This window comes from Bubalus bubalis, chromosome 8 (assembly GCF_019923935.1).
Source record: "Bubalus bubalis isolate 160015118507 breed Murrah chromosome 8, NDDB_SH_1, whole genome shotgun sequence".
NCBI classification, from domain to species: domain Eukaryota; kingdom Metazoa; phylum Chordata; class Mammalia; order Artiodactyla; family Bovidae; genus Bubalus; species Bubalus bubalis.
In genome coordinates, this window is record NC_059164.1 from 7962216 (window position 1) to 7976427 (window position 14212).

Genomic DNA, 14212 nt, shown 5'->3' on the forward strand with positions numbered 1-14212 from the left:
TAACACACACAGAGCTGTCTACCTGCGGGCTTGAGGAAAAAGTTTAGTCTGTTGGGGTTGTAGTTTGAAATATGGTTGCTTTCTTGGGTAATAATAAGTAATAATCTTTGTTTTCTGGGAAAATCAGGTAGCAGCACCTCCAGTCCACACCACTGGGGTTGACACAGAAAGGGAACACGTAAAATGATGAGGGGAGAATGTGAACACACTCATTCCTTCCAGAGGCTAAAGGGGAGTGAGCAAGCTTGGATTGCATTTATTTGTGATATCTCCTTTCCTAGCAATAAGGTGTCAAATAATGACCTAGAAGACTATTTGACTTCATAAAGAAAGGTTCTATTTTTCATTTCTTTGTTAACATTACTTTTAAAATAACCCCTTCAGTGAAAAAATGAACACGCTCTGAATTTTTCGATAACATAATTTATTTTAATCATGATGAGGATGGTGTTTAGGCTGAGCGCCGAAGAATTGATGCTTTTGAACTGTGGTGTTGCAGAAGACTCTTGAGAGTCCCTTGGACTGCAAGGAGATCCAGCCAGTCCATTCTGAAGGAGATCAGCCCTGGGATTTCTTTGGAAGGAATGATGCTAAAGCTGAAACTCCAGTACTTTGGACACCTCATGCGAAGAGTTAACTCATTGGAAAAGACTCTGATGCTGGGAGGGATTGGGGGCAGGAGGAGAAGGGGACAACAGAGGATGAGATGGCTGGATGGCATCACCGACTCGATGGACATGAGTCTGAGTGAACTCCAGGAGTTGGTGATGGACAGGGAGGCCTGGCGTGCTGCGATTCATGGGGTCGCAAAGAGTCGGACACGACTGAGCGACTGATCTGATCTGATCCCATCTGATCTGTTTCACCTCAGAGTGGAAACCTAGGATGTTTACCCTGAAAGCAGAAGGTCGAGGTTTGTATATGGTGGATGAGTGGGTATCTGAACTTGTTCCCGCACTAAGGGGCGGCTCTCTATGTCCTGTCCTGCCAAGACTTTGCGGTTATCTTTATGAGCAAAGTGTTTTTCTGCTTTTGTATTGTTTCAACACGGCCCCAAATTGATTGTTAGAAATTTTACCCTCAACCTTAATTACAAGTCCTTTATGTCATGTAGAATCATACCTTTCCAAGCCTCACTGGTGAAATGAATTTAAAATGTTTGCCATATGTTTGCTTAAAATTTGCGGGAAACCAAGTGTGCTGGGATTGTTAAAGCCAGTGTTACAGAATTTGTTTTGTATGTAAACGATGAGAAAATAACATGTGGTATATTTGAGATATTATTAGGATTACATGGAGTATTATTTTGACAGTGTTTGTCTTGCAAAGGGAGACACAGTGGCTCTGGGACTTGTGGTGTTAATCACGCACCCGCTTGGCAGCCAGGAGGCTTCCTCGCCTTGGCAACCAGGAGGCTTCCTCGCCTTGGCAACGGCAGGAATAACAGTATCTGGCACCTGGCTTGGAGCAGAGACTGTTGTGTTGGCAGCTTTCAAGTTAGTCAGGTCTGCCATCTACCCTCATGTTGGTAGATATTGTGGACGGTTTTGTGCCCTTCAATGCCATTTTTCTGCCATCAGTTTTGAAATTAATGGCTTATCCTTTTCCAAATACGAGTTCATTATGTTAATCTCAAAAGAAAAAGGGCTTGCTTTCAAACAGTTCTTGGTCATTATTTAACCGATAGTGTGTTTTTTAAACTGTATGTATATATAGTTAGAAGTCTAAAACCTATAATAATTGAGAGTTAATACATTGAAATGTGGAGGCTTTGAGTGTTTCTGTAGAAATGGTAAAAAAAAAATACCATGTTTAAAAAAAAATGAAATGACAGGGACTTCCCTTGTTTTTCAGTGGTTAAGACTCTGCTTCTAATGCAGGGGTCATGGGTTCAATCCCAGGTTGGGGAACTAAGATCCTACATGCCATGGGGAGCAGCCAAAAAAGAAAAAAAGGGCATGGCCTTTTTTTGTATAATATCGGTCACAGTTAAGAAAAGATGTTTTTTCACAGGATGAATGATAGCAGAGATTGGATTTTACTGAAATTGTAGGAAAAACACAATGGGAAATGATGGGCATGAAGTCGTTGCTTTGAGAAATGGGAAACAATTTAGGTCTAAACGGTCAGAGAAGCAGGGTGATAGTGGGAGAAAAGTAATAATCATCATAATAAAAGCAACAACAAAATTCCTAGGCAAAGGGTTCTTAGAGCGTGGATCGCCCATGGATTGTAAGCTTCAGTACCTTTTTGGAGGTCTTGCTGATAAGGATGGATCAGCGCTTGACAAACTGAGGGGATAACTTGAAAAATAAAATTGGACAAAATTACAAATGATATATCTTTCCAAAACTTGCCTCACAAAGCTAGGTTCCTTTCATAAGCGTGATACCCATGAGGTCCTTAATTCATTTCACCTATGTGTATTCCCACACTGTGTAGGAGTGAAGTACTGTGCCTGGCCATCATTTCCAAATATCCTGTTGTGGTTTGAAATCTTTTTTTTTTTTTTTTTTGGCAGGCATGTATATATTTATTTCAAGTGATTCCAGGGTTATTTTATACACATATATAAGCTAATGCATACATCTGGTCTCACTTCCACACCCTTTTTGTTTTTTTTTAATTTTATTTTATTTTTAAATTTTACAGAATTGTATTAGTTTTGCCAAATATCAAAATGAATCCGCCACAGGTATACATGTGTTCCCCATCCTCCTCCCTCCCCATACCATCCCTCTGGGTCGTCCCAGTGCACCAGCCCCAAGCATCCAGTATCGTGCATCGAACCTGGACTGGCAACTCGTTTCATACATGATATTTTACATGTTTCAATGCCATTCTCCCAAATCTTCCCACCCTCTCCCTCTCCCACAGAGTCCATAAGACTGTTCTATACATCAGTGATCTCTAAGGATGAGTCTGTCTTAGAAGACTAATGTGGGACCAAGTGTCATTTTAAAAATGAGCACATTGAAGCTGGTCCCCAGATTAATGATGAATGCCTGGAAATTAGCCATGTAATACACTTCAGTTGTTTGAGGCTGATGGTTGAATAATTAAATATTTGAATAATTGAAAGAAGATTGTAAATTATTGGAATCAACAATACTAAACTCTGTCATACATCTTTGTGGTGCTTATTTCTTCAAAGTTTGTGTGCTGTACTGTTATTGTTATAGTTATTTTTGGTAAGTATTTTGTCGTGAGTGCTAATTTTACAAAGCTCTGATAAATCTGTAAATATTTCATGTATGTATTTTATTTATTTATTTTTGGGTACCCCAGGTCTTTGCTACCATGCACGGGCTCTCTCCTGTTGCAGTGAGTGGGGTCTCCTCCCCAGCTGCAGCGAGTGGGGTCTCCTCCCCAGCTGCAGCGAGTGGGGTCCCCTCCCCAGCTGCAGCGAGTGGGGTCCACTCTCCACCTGCAGCGAGTGGGGTCCACTCTCCACCTGCAGCGAGTGGGGTCCACTCTCCACCTGCAGCGAGTGGGGTCCACTCTCCACCTGCAGCGAGTGGGGTCCACTCTCTACCTGCAGCGAGTGGGGTCCCCTCCCCAGCTGCAGCGAGTGGGGTCCCCTCCCCAGCTGCAGCGAGTGGGGTCTCCTCCCCAGCTGCAGCGAGTGGGGTCTCCTCCCCAGGTGCAGCGGGTGGGGTCTCCTCCCCAGCTGCAGCGAGTGGGGTCCCCTCCCCAGCTGCAGTGCACGGGCTCCCCACTGTGGTAGCTCCAATGTCTGTGGCACTGAGCCTAGTTTCTCTGCTGATATGAAACCTTCCCGGATCAGGGACTGAACTTGTGTCCCCTGCATTGGCAGGTGGATTCTTGACCACTGAACTACCAGAGAAGTCCAAAATATTTTTACTTTTTTGTAGGACTTCCCTTGGATAGCTTAGACTTCCCTGGCCTTGGGCAGCACATGAAGCTGCCAATTCGGTTTCAGAGGAAACATACTTCTTCGTGGTCTTCTGGTGTTGGAACCAGCCACACCAGGGAATTCTCAGTCTGAATGGCCTTCTTTGGGCCAATTAGGTATTTATTGATGTATATCTTGGGATTAAAGATATATTACCGTCCTGAAGTAGGTTTGCCTGGTGAAGACAGTGGAAATTCAAGGCAATAATAACTAAAAACAGGAGCTTGCATTCATGGGAGTCATACAAGAATGTACTAGTCTCCACGTTTTCTCTCTCTCTTCTCTGGGGACTGTCCTGTACAGCTTTTTTTGCATGATGACTCCATATCTAAAATATCATTTTATTTGAGTGAAATATTAGATCATCTAGATTTGTTTCTTTTAGTATGTTAAAACATAGGTATATCTTTTTATTTTTTAAAATAGACTTTATTTTTCTAGAGCAGCTTTAAGGTCAAAGCAAAATTGAGTGGAAAGTGCAGAGGATTTTCCTGTACTTTCTTCCCTGCCTCCCACCCCAACCCTCCCTACTGTTGGTATCTCTCACCAGAGTGGTGCATTTGTTACGATAGAGGAATCTACCTTGACACCTGATACTCACCCAAAGTTTGCATTAGGGTTCACATTTGGTGTTCTAAACCCCCTTTTAAAGAGCTGGGCTTGCAACATTATTGAGAATCAAGGGTTTGAGGTTTGTCCAGGGCCATCAGTGTCAGTAACTAGGCTCTCAATAAATATTTGATGAATATGTGAGCAATTACAAGTTCCTGATAGAAAACATGTAAAACATGTGTTTTGCGTTTCTCTTTTCTCTTTAGGGTATATACCAAAAACCAAAATTGAAGACACAGTGTTACTAAAATAATTAACAATGATAGAAAAAGCTTCTGTTCTTTAAATGTTCTACCTGAATGGTCATTGGTATAGGCCAAAAGAAAAAAAAAAAAAAAAAATATATATATATATATATAAAAGATACACCATATGAACACTAAACAAAATCAAGCTGAAGTGGCAATATTAATATCAGACAAAATACTTCAGAGTGAAGAAAATTACCAGGGACAAAGAGATGCTTTATGTATTGATAAAAGGGCCTGATTCACAGAATGCAACAATCTTAAATGTTACATGTAGCAAAGTACAGCTTCAAAGCACACAAAGCCAAAACTAAGAGAATTCAAATAAGAAATGGACAGATCCCCAATTATGGTTGAGGATGTCACCATCCCTCAGTCATTGAAAGAAGAAAGATCTCTCCAGAGATATAGCACATATATTGAAGAATTCAATGACAACATCAACCAACAGGCTGTAACTGACACTTACAGAAACCTCCATTCAACATCCACAGAATATATATGTCATACATATGGAGATAAGCCATATCTATATTGGCATAGAAAGTGGAAAAATAGGTATATTTCATCTGATGATGTACCAGTACAATAGAAGAAGCTTATCCGTTGGTTATTACCCATAATAACGTATCTGTTTGTTCACTTTATCTTACAGCCTCTCTGTTAAAAGGACTAAAACATGCTAATATAGTGCTGCTTCATGACATCATCCACACCAAGGAGACGCTGACACTTGTGTTTGAATATGTGGTAAGTAAGATGAGAATTCAGATTTTATAATTATGAGCAAAATTCTTATAGTATCATCATAGAGTTTTGTCTTGAGGTAGCTATACTGAAGCATTTTATCTGAGTACATGAGACTTATTTTGCATGCTTTTGAATGGTATGTGTTTTAAAGAAAAATCCAGAAAAAATGTTCAGTTGAAGTTTCGCTAGCTATATGATCTGTTATAACCTGTTTGTTACTAGTACACTTTCTAAATTTCGGCTTTATCAAGTAATATAAAACAATATGATGGTGATCACTCTATCAAAGGAAGTTCACAGACAACAAAAATGTTTTCTCCTTTGGATTATAACTTGGGTTCAGAAAAGCATCCTTATTCGGGTGATTTTTGTAGAGAAAAGGCTGATACTTACAATTTAGACTTCACAGTTTTTCCCCTTGGTTAGTATTTCAGCTATTAATTAAAACTTCCAATTTGCATAGCACACAGTGTAATGATCTTATTGTGTTGAGACTTGGGCTTGAACTCATAATTAATCTTTCTCCGTTTCTCTTAGAAAAACATATGGTATTTGTGTAACACCATTTCAGCACTTAACTGTGGAATCATGAAATGTAACCATGATAATGAACATCCCAATTTTCACAGATGGATCTGAGAACATGTAATTTACAAGATACAAATGACATTGGTGGAGACTTTTATTGAGAAGAGTAGCTGTGGGTATTGTGACTGTATTAAGATCCCATTTTGTAATTACCAACTACTTTAAAAAAAAATTGAAATAGTCTCCATTTTTCCTTAAAAATATATAATAGAATGAATATTTACAACATTTTATCTTGCTAATGTCTGCCTAAGTCTGTTTGTCATTTGAAAATTGTTGTCTTATGAAAAAGCCATTCATCGTGTCTATTTACATATAAATGATGGATACATTTGAATAATATGGTAATGTGGCTACAAGGACAGCTAGAACTGAGCAGTTGCATATATTACATGCGACCAAGAATGGATGCAGATTCAAACATCAATGCAAATATAATTTCTTTTGTTTAATTGATGATTTGGGGGTCAATAATGTATTCAGCTGATGTAAAATTGGAATTTTTGTTCCGTATTTTCCAGTATGTCTAGTTGCAGTATTTCCGTTAAATCCAAACTTTTTTCTCAGTATACTTCAGTAACTCATAAAAGAGGTTTCAAAAATATACTTGTTCCATCCCCCCAAATTGGATAATTTAATTGAGAAGAAGAAAAATTTAGTTTGGTCCCTAAAATCAGTAACACTGATAGAGTAATGAACAAAAATAATGTGAAAATGGGTCTTTCGAATCTTAAAAGAAAATGAAATATATTTGTGAGGCTAAAAATATGCCCAATGAGGCACACTGTCATGTGATGCTTTTATATTCTGTGGAAATTGCCATATACAAGGAAGGAAATGCACCATCCTGCAGTATTTGTCAACTGATTGCGACTGACTGCTAAACATTCTTCTTTGTGTGAATGAACTTCTCCTTGGCCCCAGTTCTTGTGGAGACATGCCAGCTCCTCTTCAATAAGCCATATAATAGCATGCACATATGCAGTACTCTGTGGGCATTTCATGCCTTTCAGAAATGGAATATTGCCTGCCATCTAGCAGCCGTCAGACTGCAGCCATGCCCTACCGTGAGCCCTCAGGAGGCTCAGGATGTGAAAAACACAGGAAACTGGCATGATGTCAGTGAGCTCTGACGCTTGCATTGTGCCATCCTGGTGGCTCAGTGGTAAAGAATCCACCTGCAATGCAGGAGACTTGGGTTCAATTCCTGGGTCTGGAAGATCCCTTGGAGGAAGAAATGGCAACCCACTCCCATGTTCTTGCCTGGAAAATTCCACAGGCAGAGAAGCCTAGTGGACTACCGTCCGTGGGATGACAAAGATTCAGACAGAGCTCAGCGACTGAACACATTATAATACATACGCACTGAATTCATTAACTTGGGAATTCTGGTTTTCTTTAATTAACAATGATCTTTTGATGTTCAGACAACCTGCCCCTTGTTGCAAAATTTCTGTATAACCTGGCTCCTCCCCTCGCCTCCTTGAAGCAGTTCTCAGGTTCACGTGAGATGCTGTCACCCAGGCTTGAAATCCTAAAATTTCCTGCCAGATGGAACATAACTCTCAACCTTTGGGTTATGACTATGTTTCAGGTTGACACCTAACTTCTCTGGGGCAGCGAAGATGTAGATTTCCCTGTTCTCTTTTAGAGAATGGGCACACTCATGTCATTCATTTCTTATGACTGCCCTCCTTGCCTCATCTCTAGTTCTTTTTTTCAGCTTTATTTCTTTATATTCCCAGTGTTCTTTGCCTTTCTCTTCACTGCCTTTCTTTGTTATTTTCTATTCACTTCATCTCCTACCCTTTTGCCTCTCTGATGAAGTTAGTACTTCTTGTTGCCTCAACTGTAGTTTGTTTGGCTTTTGTTTATTCTAAGTAAAATGTTCCATTGAATGTCTGAAATCAGAGTTGGGGAGGCTGGGACAACGGGCTGGAGAGGGGAAGAGCTCTGTGCTCTAGAAATTCCTTAGAAGAGTTTTCCAAGTTAGAGTTGGGAAGGTGTAGACTCCTTGACAGTATTAACCTGACTCAATGATAGTTGCCTAATACAGAAATAACTTCCTGAGTATTTCCTAAAGCTTTTGTTTTCTTACACTGTTTTTCATTGCTTGTTTTTTTTTAACATATGCCAATGGAAAATTAAGATTCTTACATACTTTAATGAATTAATTGGGGCTTCTCTCATAGCTCAGTTGGTAAAGAATCTGCCTGCAATGCAGGAGACCCCAGTTCAATTCCTAGATTGGGAAGATCCACTGGAGAAGGGATAGGCTACTCAATCCAGTATTCTTGGACTTCCCTTGTGGCTCAGCCTGCAATACATTTTTATATGCCAATGGAAAATTAAGATTCTTACATACTTTAATTGAATTAATTAAATCAGATTGCTTTCCTCACAGTATCTGGCAGGAATAAATTTTCTTCTCTTGCATGTTTCACAGCAGTGGAAGGGTGATAGAAATTTCAAAGCATGATATGCCACAGGAATTAGAGCAGATCTAGTGGAGGGATGCAGAGCAGGAAACAGGAGGCACTTGTAGATTTGAGATGATGAGTGAAGGGGTCAGAAAGGGAGGTGAAATAATGTTTAAGACAAGTATGACCACAGTACTGAAAACCAGCAATGAAAACGTATTGAGTTTTATGCTGGGCACTGTGCTGGGGGTTTTACATTCATTTTCACTTTTGATGTTCTCAGTAGTCTTATGGATCTGTGACTATTGCCACTTTACAAAGAAGAAACCTAAGGATTTGGGAGATGAAATGCTTTTTAGGATTTTGCAGCAAGAAAGATAGACTCAGATCCATTGCACTTTGAACCCTAGTGGCAATATTGTATCTCCTGTTTATGTTCCACTTTACTTAGGGTGAGCCTTTGGTCAGAAGGAGGAAAGGAAACTCTTTTTTCTTTCCACAACTCTTCCTTTTTCTGCACTTAAAGATATAGCTGTATTTAAATCCCAAATATGGTTCAAGTGCTTTACAGTTTAAATAAGTATTATAGACTCGCTGAAAACCCAACCCATTTAAAATTCTAATTATGAAATGTTTTATGTCTCCAAAAGGCAAACTTATAAGTGACATGTACATGCCTGATGTGTTTCACTGGGGTCTACTTAATACACACACACAGTCTTGTTATTTAGCAAGACCTAAATAAGACTCAGCGACTTCACTTTCACTTTTCACTTTCCTGCATTAGAGAAGGAAATGGCAACCCACTCCAGTTTTCTTGCCTGGAGAATCCCAGGGACGGGGGAGCCTTGTGGGCTGCCATCTGTGGGGTTGCACAGAGTTGGACACGACTGAAGCAACTTAGCAGCAGCAGCAGCAAATCAATATCAGGCTTCCCTTGTGTCTCAGCTGGTAAAGAATCTGCCTGCAAAGTGGGAGACCTGGGTTCAATCCCTGGGTTGGGAAGATCCCATAAAGAAGGGAAAGGCTACCCACTCCAGTTTTCTGGCTTGGAGAGTTCCAGGACTTTTAGTCCATGGGGTCACAAAGAGTTGGACACAACTGAGTGACTTTCACTTTTCCCTGATATCTCAGTTGGTAAAGAATCCACCTGCAATGCAGGAGACCCCAGTTTGATTCCGGGGTTGGGAAGATCCCCTGGAGAAGGGATAGGCTACCCACTCCAGTATTCTTGGGCTTCCCTTGTGGCTCAACTGGTAAAAAATCCGCCTGCAATGTGGGAGACCTGGGTTCAGTCCCTGGGTTGGGAAGATCACCTAGAGAAGGGAAAGGCTACCCACTCCAGTATTCTGGCCGGGAGAAGTCCATGAGGTAGCAAAGAGACACGACTGAGTGACTTTCACTTTCAAAATCAATATCAAACATTTTAATCTGCAGTTTCCCAAACTTAATGATGATATAGCCACATTTAAAAACTGTTAACATCAAAGTTATTTTCTAAAAGATATTGATTTTGTAGTTCTATGTAATTAACAGTATCTTTTTTGAGGGAGTAGACCAAGTATGTTAAACAGTGTAGGAAAATCCATGCCTCATACCATTAAAACCTAGATGTGCAGGGAAAGTAACATAATTTAAGATTCATTAGTTATTATTGGATCTTTCCTTTGGACTTTATTAACTAAGTTATCAAGGGTGTTTTGGAGGTATCTATGAAATTTGTTCCACAGTGTAAAAGATTCTTATTTATGGTAGTGTACACACTGTATATAGTTCTATTTTTGTGCTTTTAAAAAAGAGCTCTAAGCCTGGCTGCTTTATATTAAAATTCCCATGAATGGTATTTTAGGTTACAATAAAGTCTGCTGAAGGCCAGAATAATTAAATAAGTGATGAAAAGTTAGGGATGTGAAAGAATATTTGAGGAAATGACTTTGGAGGTCACTCTTAACATGATTCTGAGACTTCCCTGGTGGTCCAGTGGTTAACACTCTGCCTTCCAATGCAAGGGGTGTGGGTTCGATCCCTGGTAGGGGAGCTGAGATCCCACATGCCTTGTGCCCCAAAAACCACAGCACAAACTAAGAAGCAGTATTGTAACAAATTTAATAAAGGCAATCACTGCAGATGGTGACTGCAGCCATGAAATTAAAAGACGCTTACTCCTTGGAAGAAAAGTTATGACCAACCTAGATAGCATATTAAAAAGCAGAGACATTACTTTGCCAACAAAGGTCCATCTAGTCAAAGCTATGGTTTTTCCAGTAGTCATATATGGATGTGACAGTTAGACTGTGAAGAAAGCTGAGTGCCAAAGAATTGATGCTTTTGAACTGTGGTGTTGGAGAAGACTCTTGAGAGACCCTTGGACTGCAAGGAGATCCAACCAGTCCATTCTGAAGGAGATTAGTCCTGGGTATTCATTGGAAGGACTGATGCTGAAGCTGAAACTTCAGTACTTTGGCCACTTGATGTGAAGAATTGACTCATTTGAAAAGACCCTGATTTGGGGAAGGATTGAGGGCAGGAGAAGGGGACGACAGAGGATGAGATGGTTGGATAGCATCACTGACTCAATGGACGTGGGTTTGAGTAAACCCCGGGAGTTGGCGATGGTATCACTGACTCGATGGACATGAGTTTGAGTAAGCTCTGGGAGATGGTGAAGGACAGGGAAGCCTGGCGTGCTGCAGTCCATGGGGTCACAAAGAGTCAGACACCACTGAGCGACTGAACTGAACTGAACTAGGAAACAAGATCATTAAAAAAAAAAAAAGAAAGAAAGTGATTCAGTGGATAAGAGGAGATCGTTAGTGTAGGCTATCTCAGAGTATTGGGTAGAACTCCTAAAACATCTGAAAGTTACTTTCTTACACACTTTCAAAATGTTTAGACATAGGGATCTGCAAGCTGCAAGGTTGACATCCACTTGGACATGTGCCGCCCACACTGCTCATGACTCTTGTGTAGCCTGTGGGTCCCCTGGTTGGTCCTTCCTTCTTCCAGTTTTTAACCAAGCAGTGACTCTTATTAGCTTGGAAAGGTATGTGGTTTCATAATGGTCTGAAATATTATTATAGGCATGTTCTTTCTCTCCATAGGTTTGAAACATGGAAGAGAAATATAGAAAATGTGAAAATGCTAATAAATATTTTTCCTACTTAAACAGGAAGTTAAGCAATGTAGTTTTTACTTTTTTTTGCCAAAGACAAGTAAGTGCCACGTTGCCCTACTTAACACCATGCTAAAAAATCTAAAACAGACTCTGTAAGTGGAAATAATATCAATAAATTAGTAAACATGATTATGTAAATAAATATTACCATTAGTTAAAGTGTACAACCGTTCTGTTCTATTTTAAATTGCATGAGAGCAAAGTATGTGTAGCAGCATTCTTCATTACCTATTTAATAATTATGTACAAGAAGAAAACCAGCAGGCTTATAACTAATCATAATTATTCTTTCGAGCAATCATTTTATTTCTTCTACTGTGAAAAATTCCAAACTAATATGCACCATTATATAAAAGAAAAATCTGTATTCCACATTAAAAAAAAACAACTATGTCACCAAAAGTCATATAAAGTGATTTATGAGTCACCAAAAAAATCACATTTTTTCCCCTTTTTTTTCACATAAGGTATTTTTTATAGTGTTTTACATTATTAAAAGGACTCTCTCATAAATGTTATTCCATTCAATTCCATCTTTCAAGCGCTCTTGCTCAGGCTTGTCTGACACTTTGCACCCCTGTGGATGGGGATTTCCCAGGCAAGAATACTGAATAGGTTGCCATTTTCTTCTCCAGAGGATCTTCCCAACCCAGGAATCGAACATGTGTGTGCCCTGTGTCTCCTGCATTGCAGGCGGATTCTTTACCACTGAGCCACCAGTGAGGTACATAAGACCTGTATTTTTGTTCAGTTTTTTTCACTGATAGGGAGAAAGAATGCTTTGAGAAATTAAGACTTACTGAATCACCTGGATAGGCTAAAGGGTAAAAGATAAAACTTTAACCCATCTGTGGTGTCTAAAGATCTTTATTACTCCATTTTATCCTGCAGCCTTCTGATATTAACCATCTTCCTAGTTTTTTTTTTTTAATTTATTTTGTATTAGAGTATAGCTGATTAATGATGTTGTGATAGTTTCAGATGGACAGCAAAGGAACTCAGCCATATATTATACATGTATCCATTCTCCCCCAAACTCCTCTCCCATCCAGGCTGCCACATAATATTGAGCAGAGTTTTCTCTGCTACACAGTAGGACCTTATTAGTTATCCATTTTAAATGTAGTAGTGTGTACATGTCCATCCCAAACTCCCAAACTATCCTCTCCCTTCTTCTCCCCACCATTAACCATGAGTTCATTCTTTAAGTCTGTGAGTTTTTTTCTGTTTTTTAAGTAAGTTCATTAGTATGATTTCTTTTTAGATTCCACATATAAGGGATGTCATATGATATTTTTCCTTCTCTGTCTTCACTCTGTGTGATAATCTCTAGGTTCTTCCATGTTGCTGCAAAAGGCATTATTTCCTTCTGTTTTGGCTAGTTATACTGATGGTCTGAGGTATGTATTATGTTATGATATGAGACTGGCAGCTGAAAAGTTATGTTCTGTCTTTTCACCCTGCCACACAATTTACCTAATTACTTGTTTTCTGTGCCTCCTACATTTTGATTTCTAAAGATAATAAGAATGCTTTAATTTGCATGATTTTATATCACATCTGTTCTCAAAAATGAGCTCTCCATCAGTCTTCTCATTTCCAGATTAAACTATCCCAAGGCAGTTGAGAATTTTTCTGCTTTCCTGTGAGATCCAATATATGTACACACACATGTGCATGTACAACTTTAGATTGTGTTGATCAGGGAAGACCTTGCTGAGAAGATGAGAGGTCTTTCAGTACAAAGGGAGGTATAGAAGGAAGACATACATATTCTAGTCAAGAACTTTCCAGATAGAAGGCTTGTGTGAGGAGCAGCAGGGTTCCTATGGCTGAAATGAAACGGGCAAAGGGGATGGTACAACAAGACAAAATGCAAGACACAGAGGGGTCCAGATTGCTTCAGGCCTTTTTATTTAAAAAAAACTTTACTGAAGTATAGTTGCTTTGCAATGTTGTATTGGTTTCTACTGTACTGCAAAGGGAATCAGTTATATGTATATCCCCTCTTCTGTGGATTTCCTTCCCATTTAGGTCACCACAGATCACTGAGTAGTGTTCCCTGGGCTGTACAGTAGCTTCTCATTAGTTACGTTTTCTTGTAGTGTTTTATTTTGATGAATTTTGCTTTTGCTTATAATGAGATGGGAAACCAGAAAAGGATGCTCAGCAGAGAAATGATCGGTTCTGACTTTCAGTTTAATTGAATCTCTCTGACTGCTTTCTTAAGAATAGATGGGCCAGTTCTGAAACAGGGAAACCAATTAGAAGGCTGTCACAGTTGTGTGGCATGATGTCGGCAGTGGAGGTGGTGAGAAGTGGATGAATTGTAGACATTTTTCTAAGGTTGATCTGATAGCATTTGGTGTGGGATTTGAGAAATGAAGACAAGACAAGGATGATCCCAGTGATTTTGGCTGTTGTTCAGTCACTCAGTCATGTCCGACTCTGCGACACCATGGACTGCAGCATGCCAGGCTTCCCTGTCCTTCACCATCTCCCA

General features: G+C 39.6%; 1 protein-coding gene across 12 annotated transcripts in view; it reads left to right on the plus strand.

Annotated features, from left to right (window-relative positions):
* CDK14 (cyclin dependent kinase 14) overlaps window positions 1–14212 on the plus strand; it is a 662006-nt gene that overhangs the window by 260732 nt on the left and 387062 nt on the right. For all 12 annotated transcript variants that reach the window (XM_044946425.2, XM_044946423.2, XM_044946424.2 and 9 more), the window contains one exon: window positions 5432–5526. In XM_044946425.2, coding sequence (XP_044802360.1) covers window positions 5432–5526 — 95 coding nt within the window. The remainder of the gene's footprint in view (window positions 1–5431; window positions 5527–14212) is intronic.